Here is a 25,664-nt window from a genome sequence, read left to right on the forward strand (position 1 = left end):
CTATATAAAATGGAAAAAGGTGCACTGTTTGAAAAAACATGTGAGAGCCACTTGTAGGGTATTGATAAAAAAGGAGAAAGAAAAGAAAAAAAAATGTTGGTGTTTGTATATATTATAAAGAAAATTATTCCTTGCTAGTGGTAAATCTTGCTTTGTCTGTGCTTAAAGAATATGGGAGCTTGGGTTAATATGATGTGAAGGGCGGGGTTTTGGTCCAACGCAAGTGTGGGGTGTTGATTGTAGGCTAGAAAGCAGTATTTTAGCCGGAGTATTGCACTCTAATTACTGCATTTTACGTGCGTTTGAGCATAAATGAAAGTTAATTACACTTATTACGTGTTTTATTCCTTGCAGGAAATGACTCCAAGCTATTTAGGTAATTTGGAGCTAAATCGAACACGTTAGAGCTTTGAAGTCTAAGTAGAAGCCCAAGAAATTAAGCCGTGATCACTTTCGAGGGTCGAGCACCAAGTCTGCTTTTAAAAATTGGATGAGAGAATTTAGTCTGAGAATAAGGCACGGCCGCTCCACATGGGGCACGGCACGGCGCGGTAGTGCAAATGTGGTTTGACAGGTTTTTTGGCGAGCTCTCTATATTTCCTCACAAGCGCTCGATGCGGCGTGAGTGTTCAAAAATTTCATAGTAGTTTCTACTTTAGCTAGGAAAGGGTAGCTTCGTCCGGGTTTATTTCTACATAGTATAAATACACCAAAAACATAATTTTGGGAGAACGTTTGACCTATGAAAGATTGGAGAACCAACCAAGGCAAGAAGACTCAAGAATTCGTCAAGATTCAACCTGCAATCGGTGCAATACGAGATTTTGTATCGAATCATTATAATTGATATTTTTTTGTTCTTAAACTTATTTGAGATGTATTACTCCATTGCTAGGGAGTAATTTCCATTAGGAAATTGACAAATACGGTGTTCCGATAACTTGATTAGGGATTCGATTCTTGATAATTGTTAGAATTAATTGATGGAGTTTTAATTCGTATTGCGAAGTTATTTATTATTTTTCTACATCGAAAGAGGAGCTTTATATTGAGTTTCTTTACATCTTATGCTCTAGTTTAAATTCATGAGTTAAATAGGTAATCGAATGAGCTTCTTGAATTGTTAATCGAACTAGAAAATGGGGAAATATTCATGAGAAGTTACCCTTTTGATCATAACATTCATTTTATTGTTGCATTTGTTTACTGTGCTTCAATTGGATTAATTACTGAAAGTAACGTTAAATCAAAAAAGTAACATTAACTTCAAGTGTAATATGATAATCGGTTGAATTCATGATAATCAACTGTATTATAGAGTGAATTAACTCAAGAATTGGATCCCGAGTCAATTATCTTGCACCTATCTAGTCAATTACCCTATTTCTCTCATTGATATATCGTCGCTCATCCGCTATATTTTGTGATAAATTGTTAATTTCTTCAATTTTAGTAGTTAATTGTAGTAATAGTCATCATATCAAGCGTTACTTTTCCTAGATAGTAATAAACTAGAGATTATTCGAACACTGCTTAAATCAAATCCCTGTGGCGACGATAATTAAACTATACTATCTTTGACTAGCGAGCAATAATTTTGCGCTGTGTTTTGCGCTCGTCAAGAGTAGGCGAAGACATAGGAAGGTGGATGAGAGGTTGATTCCCCACTGGCTCGGGAACCAAAAGGAGAATTGGAGGTCACGACCTCCCGAGAAGCCGCTCCTTCCCCCAAGGAGGTAGCCAGTGTCATTGACATCGCGGAAATGCCTTCCCACACAGAGTCCATGCTTGAAAAGGCTCAGGCCGATAAAGAAAAATCAAATGAGACGACACGGAGAATAGATGATGCCCTCAACAAGTTCTTCGGTGGCGTGGGCATGAGCACGTTAGAGGACTATTCCGGTCTTTCTCACCTGGAGGTCCCAATAAATGACGTGCCATCAGAAGCGGGCGAGTCGAGCTTGAGCCTGAAGCTAGTGAGGTAGTTCCCTGCCTCGAGTGTGGATCCCGAACGTAAGAGGATGATTGTTCTTACTTTCCCGACGGACACCCGAGTGTTATCTTCTCCGGTGGGTATGGCCAACTATCTTCGTGGCCTGGTGACCGAGGAGGACTCGGGCGAATATGAATGAAGTAGGCATATCAAGCCTTTTCAACGAGTCGCAATAGGCACTGAATCGAGTAAGATGCCTACTCCTTGTACCTTTTGCGAATTTTGCTTTGTTTCAGTAAATTGACGACCTTATTATTTTACAGGCCTCGGTGCTGCATCATGAAATCTTCCTTCGACCTCGAATGGAAATCAGCCAGCTCGAGTTTGAGCTCAAAGAGCAGGTTCGGAAGAAGGACATATATAGGGACCTCAGTGAACAACAATACGAGGCCCTTAAGGACCTTCCAATTCTCCAAGCCGAGCTGGAGAAGGCACAGAAGAAGGCCTCGTCCGTGAAACGGGAGCATGCCAAACTTGTTGAGAAGGTAAAGATCTTTGAGGCTAAAAATAAGAAGCTACTTGTGATGACTAATGACGAAACTTTGCAGGTCCAAGAGAAGATAGACTTGATTGACCAGCTTTAGGCCGAGATGGATGAGGTCAAGTCCATGGCCGAGGCGATGATGGGCAGGATGGGCCTGCTAGCTTCGGAAAAAGAGGCCACGAAATAGGAGCTAGCATCGGTCAGGGACCATATCCGGGTGGCAAAGGACAAAGCCGACAAGTGTTCTCGGTTAAACAACAAATTCTAGAAACAATTGAGTTCAGCCGTCTCGGAACAAGATGATCTTGGTCGGGAATACACCGCACTGAAGTCCAAATTAGAGGCAATCTCGGTTGATTCCTCCGTGGTAGATGAAATATTGGCCTAGTATAAATCTGATGTGGAGGTGGCTGAGGTCCGCTTAAGGAAGACGACCGAGCATGTGAACCGGCTATCTCGGAGGGAGACCCTCGAAGAGATTCATGCTTGAGGATTTGACCTGTCGGCTGAGATCAAAGAAGCCAAGAGGCTCGAGGCCAGGGCAAAGGAACTCTATGAGCCCAAAGGTCCCGAAGCCTCTAAAGGTTCTAAAGGTTCCGGTGATGAGTCGAGCTACGGTGAAGATCAAGCGTAGATGCCTTAGTTCTTTTTTTTTCACTTTTTGTACAATTTTCTTTCTTATTTATTTTGAGGCCATTTCATTGCGTCATTGTAAATGTTTTTTGAGACATGTATATAAAATTTTCGCTTTGGCAACATCGTGTTTTAACATTTTAGCATTTGTTTTCCATTTTATATGTCCCTAATGCCTTAGTATAGAGTCAAACGTAATCTAGAGCATCCGTTCTTTGGAGGTCCAAATGGGGCCCGATTGCTATGGGAACTCCGAATTACTCGTTGATTCAAAATTTTAATAAAATCGAAGGCCTTTAAGGTGTTTAATTGTTTAAATCATATACAACGTTGTTTTTGCCAAGGGTAACCCTTTTAATAGGTTTTGATTATACGTAAGGGCCATACTTTCTGAGTACGTACTTTGGACGTCTCCAAGCCGTTATAAGGTGGACGTAGCCTTTCATATTTGGGCACTTCCTAATTGGCTTGGTACCTCCGGGATTTAATAGCTCGAGCCATCCAATTTTTTTATTGGATGACAGTCCCCGAGTCGGGGTAGCCCGTAGGCTTTAGGAACTAGGATCCGTTGTGAAGCATCGACGAAGCGAAATGCATAGCAATAAAGTATGAAGGAAGCAACAATTTCTTTCATTGTCTTATAAGTATAGTACATAGTTAGAGGCGCATAAGCCTTGTGCCGTGGCTAGAGCAGTCCATATCGGCACGATTCGTTTGACCGCTTGACCCTTATAATAAATCCTAAACCAAGCCTTGGCTTTTGACATATAAAATTTGCCCTTTTTAAAGATTAAAATTTTCCCTTTCTAAAGATCTTAAACTAGGGGTAATGACCTCCAATATTCGAGGCCAAACTTGTGAGGGCTCAGATACTGTTGGTTTAGTGCAAACAATCAACAATTCCAGTTTAAGGCCAGTCTTTGAAACTAAGGTAGCGCGTTTTACTGTTGCCTCGTCAAATAAATTGCGGAAAAACTCACTTCGGGGCAAAATCGATTCAAGGGAAAAAGAGTACAACACGTGATTGTAGACCTAATAGTCATATTTGGCCTTTGTCGAGTACCTGCATAAGTTAGTCCGGTTAAGAAAGGGAATTAAGCTCGCACCTTAGCAGTAGTACTACTTTAAGTGTGCTACATTCCAGTTGTTCATTATTTGTACACCATTTCTCGATTCGAGTTTATACGAGCCTTTGCTGGTTATTCCAGCAACTCTATACAGTCCTTCCCAATTTGGGCCCAATTTTTCGTCCTTTGGGTTCCTGGTGTGTAGTGTTACTTTTCTCAACACTAAGTCTCGGACTTGAAAATGTCAAAGGTTTGCTCTTTGATTATAGTACCTCTATATTCGTTGCTTCTGGGTGGCCAACCGGACCAGGGCGGCTTCCTGCCTTTCGTCTAATAATTCTAGGCTCGTGGTCATGGTCTCGTCGTTTGACACTTTGGTAGCATAACGAAACCTGAGGCTCGGTTCCCCTACCTCGACTGGTATTAAGGCTTCCTCTCCGTAGATTAGGGAGGACGGGGTTGCCCCGGTACTCCACTTTGAAGTTGTGCGGTATGCCCATAAGACTTTGGGCAGGATTTCCTTCCACTTCCTCTTTGAACCGGTCAACCTCTTCTTTTAGGTTTTGGAGAATAGTTTTGTCCGTCGATTCTGCTTGCTCATTCTCACTACAATGGTAAGGCATTTATAATATTTTTTTAATCTTGTGGTTTCAAAAAACTTTCTTACCTTGATGCTGACGAATTGTTTTTTGTTGTCGCAAACGATCTCGGCTGGTATCCCAAATCGACATATAATGTGATCCCAGATGAAGTTGATGACTTCCTTCTCCCAGACCTTCTCGAACGCCTGAGCCTCGACCTATTTGGAAAAACAATCAATCATGAGCATATGTATTGGGGCTTGCCCGGCGCCTATGGCAAAGGACCGATGATATCCATTACCCATTTTATAAACGGCCATGGCGACAAGACCGAGTGAAGCATCTCTCCCGATTGATAAATCATCGGGGCGTGTCATTAGCAATTCATTGCATTTTTGTACGAAGTTTTTTCATCCTTCTCTATTTCATTCCAGTAGTAGTTGGCTTTGATCAGCTTTCGAACCAAGGATTCCGCCACCGAATGGTTCCCACAAGTGCCCTCGTGGACTTTTCTCATGGCGTATTTGGTCTCTCCCAAACCTAAGCATCTAGTCACTGGGACGAAGAAAGACCTTCTGAACAATTTCCCTTCAACTAAACTAAACCTGGAAGCTTTGGTGCATAGGGCCTTTGATTTTTTCGGATCGATGGCAATTTCCGGTCTTTAGGTAGTCTATGTACTTGTTTCTCCATTCCCATGTTAAACTTGTTGAGTTTACTTCGGCCTGAACTTCTTCTACCACCAATTTCATTAGCTTCCCCACTGGCCCCGATTTGAATTCATCAGAGTCGACAGACAATCCCAAGTTGGCCAATGCATCGGCCTTGCTGTTTTGATCTTGAGGTACATATTGTAGAGTCCATTCCTTTAGTTATGTGTCAGGGTTACCTACAATTTGTCCAAGCATATCCGCATCCGTTCTTCTTTTACTATGAACGTTTTGCTGACTTGATTTACGATGAAGAGGGAATCACATTTGGCTTCAATCACCTTGGCCCCGAGGCTCTTAGTCAGTTCTAGACCTGCAATCATAGCTTCATACTCGGCTTCATTATTCGTCAATGTTACAATTCTAACAGACTGTCTAATTACATTGCCCGCGGGCAGCTTTAACATGATACCGAGCACGGACCCCTTAGCGTTGGAGGCACCGTCTGTGAATAGGGTCTAGATTACCAAATTAGCCCCCGAAGTGAGCAGCAATTCCTTTTCACTTTGGGTAAGGCTGGCATAAAGTCGGCCATAAAATCTGCCAAAATCTGCCAAAACCTGAGACTTTATGGCAGTGTGGGGTTTGCACTCGATATCATACCCGCTGATCTCTACAACCCATTTGGCTAGCCGGCTGGTCTTATTCAGGACATTCCCCAATGAGTAAGAGGTCACGACACATATGGGGTGGCATTGGAAGTACGGTTTTAGTTTCTTGGAAGCTCTTAGTAAGGCGAGCAATAACTTTTCTAGGTGAGTATACCTTGTTTCGGCATCACCTAGGGTTCTACTAGCATAATAAATAGGAAATTGCGTACCTTCTTCCTCCCAGACTAGGACACCACTTACCACCACCTCGGAAACCGCCACGTAAAGGTTCAACTGTCAGTCTGCCTTTGGAGTGTCTAGCAATGAGGGGCTTGATAGGTATCTCTTGAGATATTTCAAAGTTCGCTAGCATTCCGGAGTCCAAGAAAAATTGTTCTTCTTTCTCAATAGTAAGAAGAATTGATGGCTCTTATCTGACGGTCTCGAGATGAACTGGCCCAATGCGGCTTTCCGCCCAAACAATATTTTAACCAACTTGACGTTTTTGACTATGGTGATGTCCTCTATGGCCTTTATTTCATCGGGGTTGATCTCTATTCCCCGATTAGATACCATGAACCAGAGAAACTTTCCCGAACTGCCCCAAATGCGCACTTCTCCGGATTTAGCTTCATGTTGTACTTCATTAATATGTCGAAGGTTTCCTGCAAATGTTTCAAATGAATCTCTATTCGCAGGGACTTGAACAACATATCGTCAATATAAGCCTCCACTTATTTTCCTATTTGTTCTTCGAACATTCGGTTTACTAGGTGTTGGTAGGTAGCACCGACGTTGTTTAATCCGAATGGAATTACATTATAGCAGTAGGTGCTGAACTTTATTATGAAAGAAGTCTTTTCTTGATCGTCCAGGTCCATCCAAATTTGGTGGTAACCAGAGTAAGCATCGAGAAAGCTGAGTATCTTATGCCCGTCTATGGCGTCGATCATCTGATCGATGTTATGTACAGGGAAAGAATCATCTATACATTCTTGGTTTAGGTCCTTATAATCTACACACATTCTTAGTTTATTTCCTTTTTCGGTACTACTGCTACGTTAACCAATTCGGGTATCTATGTTCCTAGATGGAACCTATTTTTAGAAGTTTGGATACCTTATCCTTGATGAACGCGTGTTTGATCTCGGACTGTTGCCTTTACTTCCGCTTGACCGGATTGATCTTCGGGTCCAAACTCAGCTTGTGAGTGGATACCTTTTGTGGGATCCCTGTCAGGTCTAAATAGGACCAAGCAAAACAATCGATCTTAGCTTTAAGAAAATAAATAAGCTTTTTTCTTAGCTCGGGCGTTAACCCCATGCCCAGGTATACCTTTTGATCCGGTAGGTTCTCCATTAATATACCTTGCTCCAACTCCTTGACCGTTGATTTGGTGGCGTCGGTGTCATCGGGAGCTATGAATGTTCTCGGTACACCGTAATCATCCTCATCGTCCACTCCTTGTTCTTCATGTCTTCTCCAGTTCAGCTGAGGCCAGCATCATTGATTACTATTTAGTCTTTTTCGATCGGTTCCTTGCTTCTCAATGTCGAGACCACGGGCACCAGGATCACTTCATTGATAGCAAACATTTCCCTTGCAGCCGGTTGTGCTCCATAAACCGTTTTAACTCTCCCTAGTGTGGGAAATTTCAGCGCCTGGTGTAAGGTTAAGGCTACGACCCTCATGTTATGGACCCTTGGACATCCGAATAAAGCGTTGTACCTCATATCTGCTTCGATCAAGTATAAATTCATTTCTTGGGTCGTCCTACTAGTGTTTACCGATAATGTTATTTCTCTTTCCGTGGTATCACATGCCATATTTAACCCATTTAATACCCGGACCGCCGGTACAATTTGATCCCGTATACCCAGTTGCTCTACGACCCTTGATCTGATGATGTTGGCCGAGTTACCTAGATCAATCAACACATGTTTAACTCGATATTTATTAATAAGTACAGATATTACAGTGCATCATTGCGAGTCTGTATGATTCCCTCGGTGTCTTCATCCCTGAATGAGATAGTTCCCTCCGGAACGTAATCCCGAGGTGTATTTTTCCCTTGTAATACATACTTTAGTATGTTTTATCACTGGCCCTTGGGGGACTTCAACTCCCCCATTAATCAGGTTGATCATGTGCTGAGGCTCCTGTTGTTTGACCTATTTGTTGGCGTCCCTATTTTTGAAGTAGTTTTTGGCTCGCTCGCCTAGGAATTCTTGGAGGTGCCCGTTGTTGAACAATCGAGAAACTTCTTCTCTTAATTGTCGGCAGTCTTCGATCTAATGACCCTGAGTGGCGTGATACTTACACATCAGATTAAGATCTCTCTAGAAAGGGTCAGACTGTAATGGTCGGGGCCACTTGGTCTCTTGATCTATAAGGAACACCGAACGGGATTTGCATAGTAAAATCCGATTGAGGGCGAATATTGCACCCCCTATCCGTCATGTAGAACCCTTCACCGTGTCTCCCGAGGTACAGAACCCATACATGATCTGGGGTATGTCTCCTTACTTTATCCATTCTCTAATACACTATTCATTCTTCCCGGGTCTCGATATGAGGGGTTCCCGGCCACGATTATAATCACGTCGATCTGTGCTTCCCCTTCGTTCTCTCATCGGCTAATCGGGGGAAACTTTGCCCCTAATTTTACCCGTACACAACTACATTTACTTTGTTTACTATATGAAGAGAATTTGGTTTCTTAAAGTAATTTGTAGAGGGAAGAAATGCCCAAGAAACCAATAAACTTGAGGTCATTTACGAGATAAGAAACATCGGGACTGAAATTGGAGAAAAATGCAACAAATTAAACACAAAGGTCGAAGTCAAGATTAATTACCATTGTCCCTTGTAACTGCATGATAAGAACCTTAAGTCATAAGGCTTCTTGCTGGAATCTCATAATTTGTTTAATCATTTATATTTCTGAACACATGCTAACACGTTAGAGATCTAAACACTTAGACGTATTGTTGTAGAGACAATCTAAAGGTAATCAATCCATTTGAAATTCTTGAGGCTTGTTTAGCTGCCTTGGGTGTCAATGAGAGAGAGAGAGAGAGAGAGAGAGAGAGAGAGAGAGAGAGAGAGAGAGAGAGAGAGTTGAGCTTAGAAGACAAGAGAATTTGAGAGAGAAGAAGAACAGATCGAGAGAAATAAAATTGGAATATGTTCGTTTCTATTCACTGTGCATTGTGTATATATACAGTAAATAACTTCCAACTAAGAGATAACCATAAATGACTTCTAACTACCAAACTATCATTTAACAACCTAACTATACATTCTACAATTAAGTCTGAAAGCTAACTATAGTTAGTCATTAGCTTGTGTCTAGTTTAGCCAACACTCCCCCTCAAGTTGTTGGTCTAAGCAAGATCTCAACTCCAAGCTGGTTCAGCAAATGATCATGTTGTGCCTTTCCTGAACTCTTGGTAAGGAAGTCCTCAGCTGATCTTCTATAGATATATGTTTAATTTGTAACAGTCCTTAGCTGATTTTTTCTCTCGCAAAGTGATAGTCTATGTCAATCGGCTTTGTTCTCTCATGGAATATAAGATTAGCTGCTATTTGTATTGCAGCTTTGCTGTCTGATATCATCTTTACTGGCATCTGAATATTGACTCCAAGTTCATTAGACAAGCCTACCAGCCATGTGATTTTTGCTGCACAAGCAGCCATGCTTCTAAACTCAGATTCTACAGAACTTCTTGAGACAATGTGCTGCTTCTTCGATTTCCATGATACCTAAGACTTCCCAAAATTAACTAGGTACCCAGTAACTGATTTTCTTGTTTCTACACATGCTCCCCAGTCAAAGTCACAATAAGCAATGAGCTGCTTAGTATCTCCGGTAGGCATGATCAACCCCAGGCCAGGAGCTTCTTTGATATGCCTCACTACCCTTAAGGTTGCTTCCATGTGAGATACTTTAGGAGAGTGCATGTATTGAGTTAATAAATATACTGAAAAAGCAATATCAAGTCTGGTCATAGTTAGATACAATAGTCTCCCCACCAATATCTGATAGCTGCTAGGATCTTCAAGTTGCTTATCCCCACTTGATTCCTTGTGTTTGAGACACTCATCATACTTCACTGATATAAGTATTTGGTTAAATTCTAGTGGAGTACCAGCTGGCTTAGCTCCTCCTAGGCCTACCTCAGCAATCAGCTCAAGAGCATTCTTTCTTTGATACATAAAGATGCCTTTATTTGATCTTGCAAATTCAATGCCCAGGACGAACTTTAACTCCCCAAGATCTTTCATCTTGAACCTCTGCTGCACTTTGCACCTAGTGTCATTGATCAGACTTTGATTATTTCCAGTAACAATTAGATCTTCCACATACACCAGAATTATTACTACACCACCTGCAACCTTCTTGGTGAATAGGGAATAGTCATAAAGACCTTTTTCAAATTCCATAAACACCAGAGCTTCAGTAAGTTTCAAATTCCACTGCATAGGAGCCTATTTGAGACCATACAGATATTTGTATAGTTTGCAGACCTTCTGATTCTCCCCCTATATAGTAAACCCTTCAGGAATGACCATATAGACTTCCTCTAGGAGATCACCATTGAGGAAGGCATCATGCACATTCATTTGATACAGAAGCCACTGCTTTGAAGCTGCAAGGGAAATAATATATCTAATTGTCACCATCTTAGCTACTGGTGAAAACGTTTCACTATAATTCAAGCCTTTCCTTTGGCTATAGCCTTTGGCTACCTGTCTGGCCTTAAACCTCTTTATCTCCTCGAAAGCTTTATACTTAATCTTGAATATCCATCTGCATCCAATAGGCTTCTTTCTAGGAGGCAGATCCACAATACTCCAGGTGTGGTTGTCTTCTAATGCTTCTATCTCAAGTTTCATGGCATCCACCCTGCAACCACATAGGAGGTCTACTGGTTCTAGAGGACTTTCTGAGTTCTTGTGTACTTAGAGAATCAACTACAGGAGCTTCACTTGTAGTTGGAATTTCAGTTATGTTTGGAAGATGTAGGTGATCAGATACACTGTCATCTTCTGAGACTGCTGGAGAGGGTTGTATCACATTGTGAGGAGCTATAGTAGAGGTAATTGAGTTGTCAAGAGCAGAAGGAACAAAATCCAAGATAGGAAACAAGGGATTGCTGACTTGTTTAATGTGCTTAAAGGGATAGATGTCTTCTCGAAATGTAACATTCTTGTTGACTATGAAGGTCTTCGAGGATAGATCATACAGGATATATCCTTTCTGAATGGATGAATACCCCATGAGAACTGCTAGTATCGCTCTTGGTGAAGACTTGTCATGCACTTTAGGACAGGATGCATAACACAAGCACCCAAAGACTCTTAAGTTAGTGAAGGAGGATGCAAATAAAGCATCTCAAAACAAGTCTTGTACCAAATTACCCTAGAATAAAGTCGATTAATAAGATAGACAACTGTAGTGACAAACTCACCCTAGAATCTTAGAGGAATAGAAGCTTGAAACCTGAGAGACCTTGCCATCTCTAGTATTGTTATGTGCTTTCCTTTCACAAATCCATTCTATTGTGGAGTGTATACACAAGAACTGTGATGCATGATCCCAGGAGTGGTTAAGAAAAATGTGAGTTCATTGCTAAAGAACTCACTTCCATTATTAGTTCTCAAGTATTTTACAATAGTAGAGAACAAATTTTTTGCTATAACTAAGAAGTCTTCAACACTACTACAACTTCCGACATAGAGTTAATAAGAAATATCCAAGTATATCTAGAGTAGTCACAACTAGAGTGACGAAAATTCTCTTCCCATCATAAGTTGGCACCTAGTAGGTTCCCCAAATATCACAATGCACCAATTTAAACACAGACTTAGTAGTTGAATTACTTAGAGGAAAAAACAGTTTGGATTGTTTAGCTAAGGGACACACAGAACAATGTTCATGAGTACATGCCTTCACAACACTCATTTCATTGAGTCTTTTTATTATATTTATAGGAGCATGGCTAAATCTCTTATGCCACAGATTACTAGTTGAGCAGGAACTAGAATTATCAATAGTACTAGAGCTAGAACAAGGCTCAGAACCAGAAGAAACATCAACTGTATGGAGACATCTTCCAGCAGACTGTGTTGAGGAGTTTTGAAGCCCTTCTCCTTGTAGAATATACAGTCCATGATTCTTCTACCAATCACATTCACCTGACATCTGTAAAGATCCTGAAAAATACACAAGTCATGGAAGAAGGCAACAAAGTAATGAAGCTCGTTGGTGAGTTGAGACACTGACAACAAGTTGTACTTAAAGTCTGGTATGTACATCATATTAGATATACTGTGATCTTTTAGAACAGTAGCTTCCCATTTATGAGTGACAGACACCATCTCCCCATTTGGTAAGTAAATTGTATTTTTATTTGCTTTGTTAATTGAACTGTGTGAATTAAACATGTCAATTCTAGAGATCATATGATTTGAGGCACCAGTGTCTATGATTTAGTTCTTATTGACAAATCTTGTAATTAAGGCAATTAGAGTACCTGTTGCAACCAATCTACTAGATGATCCTGGAGCTTCCTCATTCCCCATTGATAATAGTTGAAGAATCTGCTAAAACTGTTCTTTAGTAAAGAAAGCACGAGTTTAATTAGACTAAGGAGGACATCAAAAATTAGGAATCTATTGATGTGGATAGGCGATTGGCTGCTATGGATAAACACAAGAATATCCTCATTTGTTTTTTGTTGATAGGAAGCATTGGTTTGAGTGAGTGCACAATGTGGTTGAGTGTTCCTGCGGGTAGTATTCCCTCGAGTAAAGTCTACACCAGAGGCACCATTGACATACAGACCATAGGTAGATGCAGCTCCTTTCCTTTTGGTCTTGAAGTCAGGTGGATGCCCTATGAGTTTGTAGCAATTCTCCTTAGTATGTCCCTTGCAATGGAAGTATTAACATTTGACCTGACTTTATTTGAACTTATAGTTACCACCTGAAGCTCCATTCCCTTTATTGCTATAAAATGTTGTACTTTCTATCCCTTCAGTAACTAGCATAGAATTCTGACAGGCTGCAAGTCTTCTCTGACTTTCTTGATCAACAAGTAGAGAATATGATTTGTTGATACTAGGCACATGAGACATCATCATAATTTGGCTTCTCGCTTGAGCATAGGTTTTATTCAAGCTCACCAGAAACTGGAGTAATCTATGAGCTTCAAAATGTTGAGAATATTTCTTAGATTCAGTACAAGGGCAACCAGGATAAGGCATGAGTGCATCAAATTCATCCCACAGATCTTTAAGTTTAGAAAAATAATCAGCAATTGTCATAATTCCTTGGGTCAAACTATGAATTTCTCTGTGAAGATATAGAACTCTAGAACCATTGAATTTATCAAATCTTTCTTTGAGATCATCCCAAACCCTATGAGCATTAGAAGCATACAGAACATTAATCAATAGGCCTGGTCTAACAGAGTTCATGATCCATGAAAGAACAACAACATTAACCTTTTCTCACTGGTCATGTAATTCAGGTTCAAACCTAGTTTTAGAAAATGAACCATCAACAAAGCCCAATTTGCTCTTACCTAAAAGACCAATCCTTATAGCACGACTCCATAAGGCATAATTGTCGGATCCAATAAGCTTAAGAGATATCAATGTACTCCCTAGAGTGTCTGTTGGTTGTAAGAATAATGGATGATTGTGATCGATTGTTGGGAAACTCGTGGTACCAATACCCAAATTACTATTTCCTGTGGTAGGAGGAACAGGTACACCACTCGAGGGACTTGACTCATGTCCAATTGCCATCTTCTAGCAGCAACGAAATCGCAGAACAACTGTAGTGAATAATTATGAGAAATTTTCGCTCAATTCACAAACCCTAGCTCCTTCTAGCTCAGACGAACTCTAAAACGATTCAACTAGAATTTGTTGAATCGAAGTTTCTGAGAAGACTGGGGAGAAACTGGTGCTGCAATGTAGATCTACGCAGGTGGCTCTGATACCATGTTAGCTACCATATCTACCAACGAGAGAGAGAGAGAGAGAGAGAGAGAGAGAGAGAGAGAGAGAGAGAAAGGGAGAGAGAGAGAGAGAATTTGAAAGAGAAGAAGAACATATCGAGATAAATAAAATTGGAATCATCTGTTGTTTCTATTCGTTGTGCACTATGTAAATATACAGTAAATAACTACCAACTAACAACCATAAATGACTTCTAACTACCAAACCATACATTTAACATCCTAACTATACACTCTACAATTAAATCAACAAGCTAATATGGTTAGTCATGAGCTTGTATCTAGTTTATCCAACAAGCCTTCATCTATAATTTTGTGTAATCGATTGATAAAAACTAAAAAATTGTTCATAAATTTTATTTCCTCTCCAAATCAAACTTAAAAATCTCAGTCATATACAAAAAGCATGAATTTAACTATATATATATATATATATATATATATATATATATATATATATATATATATATATATTATATTGTAGTGTGAATTGTATTTACACTATCGATGTACTTTTGGCTTTATAGCAAGTTACATGCAGTTTTTTCAATTTACTAATGTCACTCATCATTCATGAACGATGCCTACAATTATCGTTTAGGTGAGTTAATATGTAAAAATTATTTGACGCGTTCAGGATTTAGAAGTTAAACTCATAAATTATAGCAGAACGGTTGTATGACTATCACAGTGCCACCTCCTCCACAATTATTAATACTGAAAATATGAGCTAATATTTAATTTGGACTAAGTCCTCGATTAGTTAATCGCTTATAAATAGTGTATGTACTACTAGGTTAACATATTCACAAAACGTAAATGTATCAAGCATCACCCACTTTCTCATTCAACATCATCTTCATACTACATTTGATCCTCTTCACAAACTGTGCCACCCAAACCCATGGCGGAGGAGAAGCACCACCACCACCTCTTCCACCACAAGAACAAGGAGGAAGAAGGCGGCCCCACCGATTATGATAAGGAAATGAAACACCATAAGCATCTTGAGGAAATTGGTGAACTTGGCACTGCTGCTGCTGGTGTCTACGCCTTGGTAAATATAATGTTTTTATATACTTGAGATACAGTTTTCATAAAGTTATTTTCTTCTATTTAAATTGTATCTGATCATAAAAGATTATTTTTCCTGAAGTTTTTTCTGTCGTGAACGTGTTAGATTGGTCATCATCATGTGCTTATAATCTAAACAACAAGAATTATCGATAATATACGTCGTCTAACAAATGCAAAAAGGGTTTTTACTTGCCAATTATTATTTACTCTAATGCAAAAGATAACACAATTGCCAGATAGAATATATATTTTTTCTTTAATTTGTTGATATGTAAGAGAGGAGTGTGAAAAAGCGAAGAAAAACATAAAAGGATCATTTTGTAGAAGACAAGGACAGCTTACACGTTCTAGCAGAGACGGACCTAGGATTTGAAGGTGACGAGAAGCACATGAGCCGATTGTTCAACTAGTGGCCCCATCGGACTTTTGATCTTAATGATTCCAAGCAAAATATATGACCATTTTCAACACACATATATATCCAAAAAGTTTGCCGAGGTTAACGGCGGCCGGTGACCCCTCCACTCAATATATAGGTCCGTCGTTGGTTCGCAATTATAAATACAAGTTAAGTTAATTTACAACAATAGGTAGATCTCATATCAAGTTTGATATAGTAACATGTATTAAATTAGAGTAATAACGTTTCACTAATAGTATTTTTATAAAATGTGTATATAACTTAAAATTCTTTATAAAAGGATAATTTTTCAAAGGAATTGAAGTTTCTACCATTTATAATTATACAATGAAATGTAGTCATAGTTAAATCCTAATATTAGCCTAGCTATAGTAGTTTTAAGCGCCAACTCCCACCATCACGTATGTCACTCTACATATTTTATACTCCTTCTGTTGCAATTTATGTGAACTTGTTTGTTTGGACACGGAGTTTAAGAAAAAATAAGACTTTTTGAAGTTGTGGTCTTAAACAAGTCAAAAAAATGGTCCAGAGTATTTGGGTGGTAATAAAAGCTTCTCATTAAGGGTAGAATTGGAAGTTTAAGCTAAATTGTTTTCAAATTTAGAAAGGGGTCATTCTTTTTGGAACGGACTAAAAGGGAAATAGGTTCACATAAACTGGAACGGAGGGAGTAACTAATTTTTGAAATTTGTCTCTACGCCAATATTAACTTTTATTTGTAATTTTCCTATTGTTTTGTTGATAAACATTAATATAGCATGAGAAACATGAAGCAAAGAAAGATCCAGAGCATGCACACAAACACAAGATAGAGGAAGAGATAGCAGCTGCTGCTGCAGTTGGAGCTGGTGGATATGCATTTCATGAGCACCATGACAAGAAGGATGCTAAGAAAGAAGAAAAAGAAGCTGAGGGAGGAAAGCATCACCACCACCACCATTTCTAAATTACATTGGTTTTGGACGTTTAAATCTGCTGTGAATTGAGTTCCCTTTCCTGTATGGAGTATAATTGTGTTTTCCTACTGTAATGTTCTCTAGTGGATATATGCTTCCATAAATAATCATATGTGTTTTTGACTTTCCTCGCAATTCTCTGTTGAACTACGTACCTTGTATATAGTTGCTTTTTTGAGTGGCGTAATAATGGGTATGCCGCGCCTGTGTGCGCATTTTTTTTATCGTTTAACTAGTTAATACAATAATTTATAACTTATCAATTATACTAATAACGTAAAGAATTCTTTTTATAGACTTATATAACTATTAATTGGTCTAATTTAATTTGTTTCAGTACGTAGGTTCCGTTTTCAGGGAACTAGAGCTAGTTTGACTTACTATGAGCAGTTATTCAATAAGTGAGATGATAGTGTAATTGTTGTTTTGTGGCTTGGATTATTTCTTGTAGTTTTAGGAAACTCATAATCCCTATAGGTTTAGGAAAATCCATTGTCCTAATAGATTTGGGAAAGGAAAACCTATAGTCCTTGTCAAATTGGGAAACTTTTCTCTTATATGTTTGGGACCTTTTGGGATCAATATATAGGGGTTGTAGTTGGGAATCCTAGAGATTGTACTGTGCTTTTCTTCTCACTCATAGTGGAAAACTCTCTCTGCTTTTGCCCCGAGGATTAGGCTTAGCCAAACCTCATTAAATCTTGTGTTGATTTTTCCTCTCTATTTGCTTTGCGTGTGATTGTGTGCTAGTTAACCCACGATATACCGCAACAATTGGTATCAGAGCAAGGTTCGGGTTTCTACGTACAATCTATGGTTAAGGTGTCTTCAACATCTTCAACAAAGTACGAAGAAGAGAAATATGATGGGGGTTCTAGTTTCAGTCTGTGGAAGATTATGATGAAATCGTCCCTGGTGTTCCAAGGGTTATGGAAGGCAATTGATGAGGATTTTCCTGAAGAGATGAAAGAGACAGAGAAGGCAGACCCGAAAAAGAGGACTTTGAGTGCGATCTTCATGACCGTTACAAATAGCGTTCTTCGGGAAATTGCTCAAGAAACTTTTGCAGCAACGGCATGGAAGAAGCTGGAAGATCTGTATTCTAAGAAATCTCTAACATACCGCCTCTACCTGAAAAAGAGGTTATACAATCTCCACATGAATGAAGGAACACCTGTTAAAACACACATTGATGAGTTTAATTCAATTATAATGGACCTTAAGAGTGTGGATATCAAAATTGAGACTGAGGATCAAGCCTTGATTGTGTTATGTTCTTTACCACCGTCTTATGATATCTTTGCTGGTACGCTGCTATATGGGAAAGACAACATTTCACTAGAAGATGTTAGTAATGCACTAAAATCTAAAGAGTTGAAAAAGAGCTTTCCAGACAGTGGAATTGATGGCGGGGTCTTGTGATTAGAGGAAAAACACAACAAAAGGACTATAACCGGAAAAAGTCAACTTCTAGATTAAAGTCTACAGTAAGGAAGCAACCTTGTTATGAGTGTCGGGAGCAAGGTCACTACAAGAGAGATTGTTCAAAGCTGAAGGAGAAAAGAGGGAAGCAGAAAAAATAATTCGGCAAATATTGTTGACACTGGCAATAACTATGATGATGGTGACTATATAGGGGAAGTATGTGTTGTGAGTTCTAGTCATGGGCAGAATTCTTGGGTTCTTGATTCTGGTGCTATTTCCTCATATGTCCACACAAGAATTGGTTTGCAACTTACAAAAAAATGAGTGAGACTGTCTATATGGGAGATGATAATCCATTACCAGTAGAGGGGGTTCGTAACATCAAATTGAGAATGTTTGACGGAATTATCAGAAACATTGAGTGTTGGCATGTTCCTCGGATAAAGAGAAATTTAATTTCTCTTTCGACTTTGGATGATCAAGGGTATAAATTTCACTCCGAGAATGAAATACTTAAAGTGTGTAAAGGCTCCATGGTACTCGTGAAGGTAAAATACATTCAAAATTGTATCATCTTCAGGCCAGTATAGTTGAAGGGGAAGCTGTTGTAGCTTCTGGGAAAAGTGATCTGAATCAGTCTCAGTTGTGGCACTTGCGACTTGGCCATATGAGTGATAATGGATTGTCCTTGTTGAGTAAGAAGAATTTGCTGAATGGGTAAAAAAATCAAGTTTTGAATTTTTGTGAGAATTGTGTGTTTGGTAAACAGACAAGGGTAAAGTTCAACAAGAAGGCCGAGCACAAGACTAGAGACAAGTTAGATTATATACACTCTGACTTGTGGGGTCTAAACAGAGTTCCCTCCAAGAATGGTGCCAGGTATTTTATGACTTTAATTGATGATTACTCAAGGATGGTGTGGGTGTATTTTTCTGAAAACAAAAGATGATACATTTTGGACATTTGTTAAATGGAAGACAATGGTTGAGAGGCAGAGGGAAAGAAAAGTTAAGCATTTTCGAACTGACAATGGGTTGGAATTTTGCAATTATGAGTTCGGTAATTTCTGTAGCAGAGAGGGCATTGTTAGACACCACACTTGTGTTGGAACACCACAATAAAATGGTGTCGCAGAACGTGTAAATAGAAAGCTTTGTGATAGGGCACGGGGCATGCTTTCACACTCATGTGTTAGCAATGATTTTTGGGCTGAAGCAATCAATACAGCTTGTTATTTGATCAACGGATGTCCATCCACAACTATTGAGTTCAAAACTCCTTTTGAGGTATTGTCCGATTCACCTACTGATTATTCAAATTTAAGGATATTTGGTTGTCATGCTTATGCTCACGTGAGGGATGCAAAACTTGAGTCGAGGGCAAAGAAGTGAATATTTCTAGAGTATGCAACTGGAGAGAAAGGATATAGGTGGTGCACATATCAAAAGACTCCAGGGCTAATTATCAGTAGGGATGTAACATTCAATGAATTTGCCTCACTGGACAGTCAGAGGGAGAAGGCCATAGCAGAAACAGATCGTGGTGTCAGTAACCGCATAGAGCTAGAAATTGAATATCCACTAGCTCAGCCCAATAGTTCTAAAGTAGAGGAAGTGGAGGAGGTGAAAAACATTGATCAAGATGATAATGTTGATGCACCTGCACAACAACCCTATAGCATTGAAACAGGTAGAGAGAAGAGAGTGACCAATCCACCACAAAGGTTTGCAAAGGTAGCTGATGGTAATTTTCTTGGATATGCAAATTTTGTGGAATTTGCTTTGTCAGTTGTGGAGACCATTGATGTGCTTGAGCCTAATAGCTATAAAGAAGCTATTTCTAGTCCAGAAGCAGATCAATGGGTTGGTGCTATGAGTGAAGAGATTGAGTCTCTTCATAAGAATCAGACACGGAAGCCTGTTTCATTGCCAAAGGGACAGAAGGTACTAGGCTGCAAATGGATTTTCAAAACTGCATTCTTGCATTGTGAGTTGGATGAGCATATTTATATATGTCAACCCGAGGGATTCATTACTTATGTTAAGAAAAATCATGTTCGCTAGCTTAAGAAATCTTTATATGGTCTGAAACGGTCGCCTAGGCAGTGGTATAAAAGATCTGATACATTCATGATTTAAAATGCATTTTCTCGAAGTGCATATGATAGTTGTGTGTATTATAAAAAGCTTGAAGACGGTTCTAGTGTATATTTGTTCTTATATGTGGATGACATGCTCATTGCTGCTAAAAGCATGTCACATATTACCCGATTGAAGCAACTAGGTGAGTAGTTTGAGATGAAGGATTTAGGTGCTGCAAAGAAGATATTAGGGATGTAGATAACTCGAGGTAGAAGGTTTGAAAAGATAATGTTGTCCAACTGTCCTATATTTAGAAGTTACTCAAGAGATTTAATATGACATGTGCTTAATCCGTGTCTATTCCTTTTGCTTCCCATTTCATGTTGTCTTCAGAAATGTCACCAAAAATAGACGAGGAGATGGAGCATATGTCTAGTGTTCCATATTTGAGCATTGTAGGTAGCATTATGTATGCTATGGTATGCACTCGCCCTGACATTTCACATGATGTTAGTGTTGTGAGTAGAAACATGACGTGTCATGGTAAAGAACATTGGCAAGCGGTGAAGTAGATCTTGAGATACTTGAAGGGTACTGCAGATGTAGGCTTGACATTTTACAAAGACAAGTTGAGTGAATCCTTAGTTGGCTATGTCGATTCAGTTGGAAGGCGACTTTGCAGTCTGTCATTGCTTTATCTACCGCAGAAGCCGAGTATATGGCGATTACGGAAGCAGTTAAAGAGGCTATTTGGCTACAAGGCTTGGTAAGTGATCTTGGACTAGCTCAGAAGAAGACAAAAGTTTTTTGGGACAGTCAGAGTGCCATTCATCATACTAAGAATCAGATGCTTCATGAGCGCACGAAGCATGTTGAAGTCAGACATCACTTTATTCGAGACATTATATAAAAAGGGGTTGTTAATGTGGAGAAAGTGTCTACGCATGATAATTGAGCTGATATGATGACCAAGCCAGTCCCGGCCAACAAGTTTAGGCATTGCCTAAACTTGATTGGTGTGTGCAGTACTCAATAGAGCCCTCTCGAGGGCTGGGGGGAAGGTAGAGAGACGTTGTTCCTGTTGATGAAGAGAATTCAAGCCAAGAGGGAGATTTGTTATTTTGTGGCTTGAATTAATTCCTTGTATTTTTAGGAAACCCATAATCCCTAGAGGTTTAGGAAAATCCATTGTCCTAATAGATTTGGGAAAGGAAAACCTATAGTCCTTGTCAAATTGGGAAACATTTCTCTTATATGTTTTGGATCTTTTGGGATCTATATATAGGGGTTGTAGTTGGGGATCCTAGAGATTTTACTGTGCTTTTCATCTCATTCATAGTGGAAAACTCTCCCTGCTTTTGCCCCGAGGATTAGGCTTAGCCGAACCTCGTTAAATGTTGTGTTGATTTTTCTTCTCTATTTGCTTTGTGTGTGATTGTATGCTAGTTAAGCCACGATATTTCGCAACAATAATTTTCTTTTTACAAATACAAAAACTAAACTCATTAATACAACTATCAATCTTTTTGGTTTCTTTGTGAATGAACGGAGATGAATTGCTAATGTAATGCTCTTTTTCCTCAACTCTTTCCAATCAACATCGGGAATTATAACTAGTTATTTCAATCCAAATGTTCGTAAAGTCCCAAATGCATAGGTTACTTGAAACTCGGAAATTTCTCAACTAACTAACAGCATTTCAAAAAGACAAACAGAGAGTCATTCAATAGCTAAAACTTCTAGCTAATTATATGTATGCCGACAAGATGAATGTCCGTTACTTAGGATACTCGAAAACTCGGAAACACCTGCTTCAGCTCAACTAAGAATAAATTATTCAAAAGCATAATACAACAGCTAATTACTAATATTCGGCTTAAAGTGGATATATTTATATACATATTGCCTCACATTTTACTCATGTTTCGTGGATTTTTGATTGTAAAATTTAATAATTTATTTTAATTCGTGGTATTTTTGTGTATATGAGTCACCTGGAGGCAATGTGGAACGAAAGTGTATGAACCGAAGCAAAAAAAGGACGAAAGAAGAAAATCGGAGAGTGTAACGCCCAGGGTAACATGGGGTGCTACCTGGGGCGCAACTTCCACGTGGGCGCCCCACGTACCCTGGGTGCTGGGTGACAGGTTTTGCTCCTATTTCGTCCGTGTTATTCCGACCCTACAGGCCCCTAACTGGTATAAGAAGAAGTCTGAACGTAATTTGGAAGTTATCTCGCTAACATATTTTTGGGAAGAGAACACGCCACTTTGGAGGGGATAACGCAAACCACGCTTGGGAGGAGGCTTCTAGCTAGATTTTCTTCTCTTCTCCTCGATCACGTGTACTTGTGTGTGCATTTGGGAGCAACAAGTGTTTGACTCCGTTGTCGGGGACTTGAATATTGACTACTTTACTAGCTTTTACTTTAGTTGTTTATTTTGTCAAGTCTAACATTTCTTATTGGTTACTCTGCTCTCGGGAACTTTGATTGAATGCGAAGGGCCAGGAGCTAGGATAGACTTCAAAGGTTTGACCTAGAACCGGAGAGAACATTCCATATGAGGTTGAGAGAAGCAATGGACACAAATAATCTTCATGCACTTGTTCAATTATATGTGAATATGGAAGAAGAGCAACATATGGTTGTTCAGAAGCTGGCGATGCCTAAAATTGCTAATGTCACCTCCAGCATTGTGAAGCCCAGAATCACTGGGCACTTTGAGCTAAAATAGAGCATGATCCAGTTACTATATGCAAATTGGCAGTTTATGGGTCTTCCCCACGAGAACAAAACAACACATTCTGAACTTCTTGGAGATTAGTGATGCTTATATCAGTAACGGTGTCACTCCAGACTATGTGAGGCTCACACTAGTTTTATTTCACTATCGGGCGAAGCAAAGGGGTGGTTGAAGATTGAATAGTCTAATTCTATTACATCATGGAATGATTTGGCAAGAAAATTTTTGGCACGGCTCTTTCCTTCAGGCAAAATTGCAAAGATCAGAAGTGAGATAGTAGCCTTCAGACAGAAGTTGGGCAAATCTTTATATTCAGTTTGGGAGAGGTTCAAGGGGCTGCTCAGAGATTGTCCTCATCACAACAAGATAAATGAAGTGTTGGCTCATACCTTCATAGAAGGGCTACATCCAGAGACAATAATTATGGTGGACACTGTAGCGGGAGGTCAAGTGTTGGAGAAAAACTTTGATGAAATTTATGCATTATTGAACAAATTCTCCAAAAGTAATCCTGATTGGCAAGGAGAGATTGGAAAACACATAGTTCAAAAATCTGTAGGGGTCCTCGAGTTAGATGTGGTTTGCATTATCAGCGCAGGTTGCTGCATTGGTCAACCAAGTCAATAAGATGACCTTGGTTATTAATAAGCAACAAGCTCAGTCAGTGCAACAAGTTCAAATATTTTGTGAAGTCTGTGGAGAGGGACACACAAAGGACTTATGCCCAGCTAATTCAAAGTCTGTATCTTTTATCGGTAATGCAAATCGGGGTCAGACAAATCAGTATGGGAACACTTATATTCCTAACTCGAGGAACCACCAAAACTTATCTTGGGGTAGAAATCAAGGTGCTCAGAATCAGTATAGTCCACAAGTCCCTCAGAAGAAATATAGACCACAACAGGCGAAGCAACCTATAAACTCGACGAGTCACATGGAGGAGATGCTAAAGAAATTGATGGCTGACCAGTAGGCCCGCTCATAAGCTATTCGGAATTTGGAGCGGCAAATGGGGCAACTTGCTAGTGCACAAAATACTCGACCAGCTGGGGCTATTCCAAGCAACACTGAGGCTAATCCTAAAGAATCTATTAATGATGCGTTATTGAGGAATGGGAGACAGTTAGAAGAAGTTCCATCGAGAAAGGGAAAGCAAGTGACTTTCACGTGCCCTTATGGTACTTTTGCTTTCAAGCAAATGTAATTTGGTATTTGTAAAGAATCGACCACTTTCCAGAGATGCATGATGGTCATTTTCACTGGTATGGTGAAAACATATGTAGAAGTGTTCATGGATGATTTTTCAGTCTTTGGGTCTTCTTATGATGATTGTTTGAAGAATTTGGGCAGGGTGTTGGCACGTTGTGAAGAAAAAAATTTGGTGCTAAATTGTGAAAAGTGCCATTTTATGGTGCAAAAGAGCATCGTGTTGGTCATAGAGTATCAAAGAGAGGCATTGAAGTTGATAAGGCGAAGGTGAAGGCGGTTGCAAAGTTACCTCCACCCATCTCTATGAACGGTGTTCAGAGTTTCATGGGACATGCATGTTTTTATAGACACTTAGATTTTTCTAGAATTGCTACTCCATTTTGTAGGTTGCTTGAAAAGGATGTGACTTTAAAATTTGATGAAGCCTAAAAGAGTTCGAGGAGCTCAAAGAGAAGTTGGTGGCTGCCCCAATTATTGTGGCACCTGATTGGTCCTTGCCATTTGAACTCATGCGCGATGCAAGTGACCATGCTATTGGGGCAGTGCTGAGGAAGGACAAGATGTTTTACTCCATATACTATGCGAGTAAGACTCTTGATGATGCACAGTTGAATTACACCACTACTGAGGAGGAGTTGTTGGCTGTTGTGTGGGCCTTTGAGAAATTTCAGGCTTACTTGGTGGGAATAAAAGTTATAGTCCACAGCGATCATGCAAAAATCAGGTATTGTTATTGCGCTCCATTTTGTTATTGCAAGAATTTGATGTAGAAATACTAGATCAAAAGGGCATGTAAAACCAAGTGGCTGACCACCGGTCGATGCTGGAAAATCATGAGCACATGGAGAAAGGTGGAAAAATTAAGGATATATTTACTAATGAGCAACATTTTAAGATCACCCAGGACCTGCACCATGGTGTGTGAATTATATTGCTAGTGGGGTACTTCCTCCTAGAATTTAATTTGAGGCTAGGAAGAGGTTTTTACATGATGTGACCTTTTGCTATTGGGATGAGCCATTCTAGTACAGACAACATGCTGATTAGTTGATGAGGAGGTGCATTACTGAAAAAGAAGTGGAATTAGTACCGTATGACTGCCATGCCTCGCCTTATGGGAGCTATCATGGAGGTGATAGGACAACTGCAAAGGTTTTGTAGTCGCAGTTCTATTGACCAACATAGTTCAATGATGCCCATGCATTTGTTAAGAAGTGTGACCAGTGTCAGAGGACTGGAACAATCATGAGTAGGCATGAGATGCCTTTGAATAATATATCTGAGGTAGAGATTTCATAGACCTTGTGGGACCATTCCCTCTATCTAAAGGAAACAAGTGTATTTTGCTAGCCATGGACTATGTCTCTAAGTGGGTGGAGGCTGTCGCATTGCCAACCAATACCAAGGTGGTGGCCACTTTTGTGAAGAAGAACATATTGTCGAGGTTGGGACTCCACGTGTCTTGTTTAGTGATGAAGAAATATATTTCTGCAATCGATTGTTGAATAACTTTTTAGCCAAATATGAGGTCCATCACAGAGTTGCCAAAGTATATCATCCGCAAATAAGTGGACAAGTCGAAGTGTCCAACGGAGAAATAAAGAGGATACTAGAGAAGATAGTAAGTGTGAATAGGAAAGATTGTGCTGCAAAGCTAG

The 25,664-nt window shown here is 39.6% G+C and overlaps 1 protein-coding gene across 1 annotated transcript; it reads left to right on the forward strand.

Moving 5' to 3' along the window:
• The first annotated feature begins 14,904 nt into the window (after positions 1-14,904).
• On the forward strand, positions 14,905-16,674 carry LOC109205850 (abscisic stress-ripening protein 2-like). Its single transcript, XM_019368606.1, has 2 exons — positions 14,905-15,147; positions 16,349-16,674. The coding sequence occupies exons 1-2, from the start codon at positions 14,995-14,997 to the stop codon at positions 16,535-16,537; spliced, it is 342 nt and encodes a 113-aa protein (XP_019224151.1). The 5' UTR covers positions 14,905-14,994; the 3' UTR covers positions 16,538-16,674.
• Positions 16,675-25,664: the final 8,990 nt, after the last annotated feature.

Source organism: Nicotiana attenuata, unplaced genomic scaffold, assembly GCF_001879085.1.
Source record: "Nicotiana attenuata strain UT unplaced genomic scaffold, NIATTr2, whole genome shotgun sequence".
In the NCBI taxonomy this organism is placed as follows: Eukaryota; Viridiplantae; Streptophyta; class Magnoliopsida; order Solanales; family Solanaceae; genus Nicotiana; species Nicotiana attenuata.

Coding starts and splice junctions, on each gene's coding strand:
- LOC109205850 (XM_019368606.1), top strand. CDS start 14,995: ATGGCGGAGGAGAAGCACCACCACCACCTCTTCCACCACAAGAACAAG. Junction 15,148..16,348: donor CTGCTGGTGTCTACGCCTTG/GTAAATATAATG, acceptor ACATTAATATAG/CATGAGAAACATGAAGCAAA.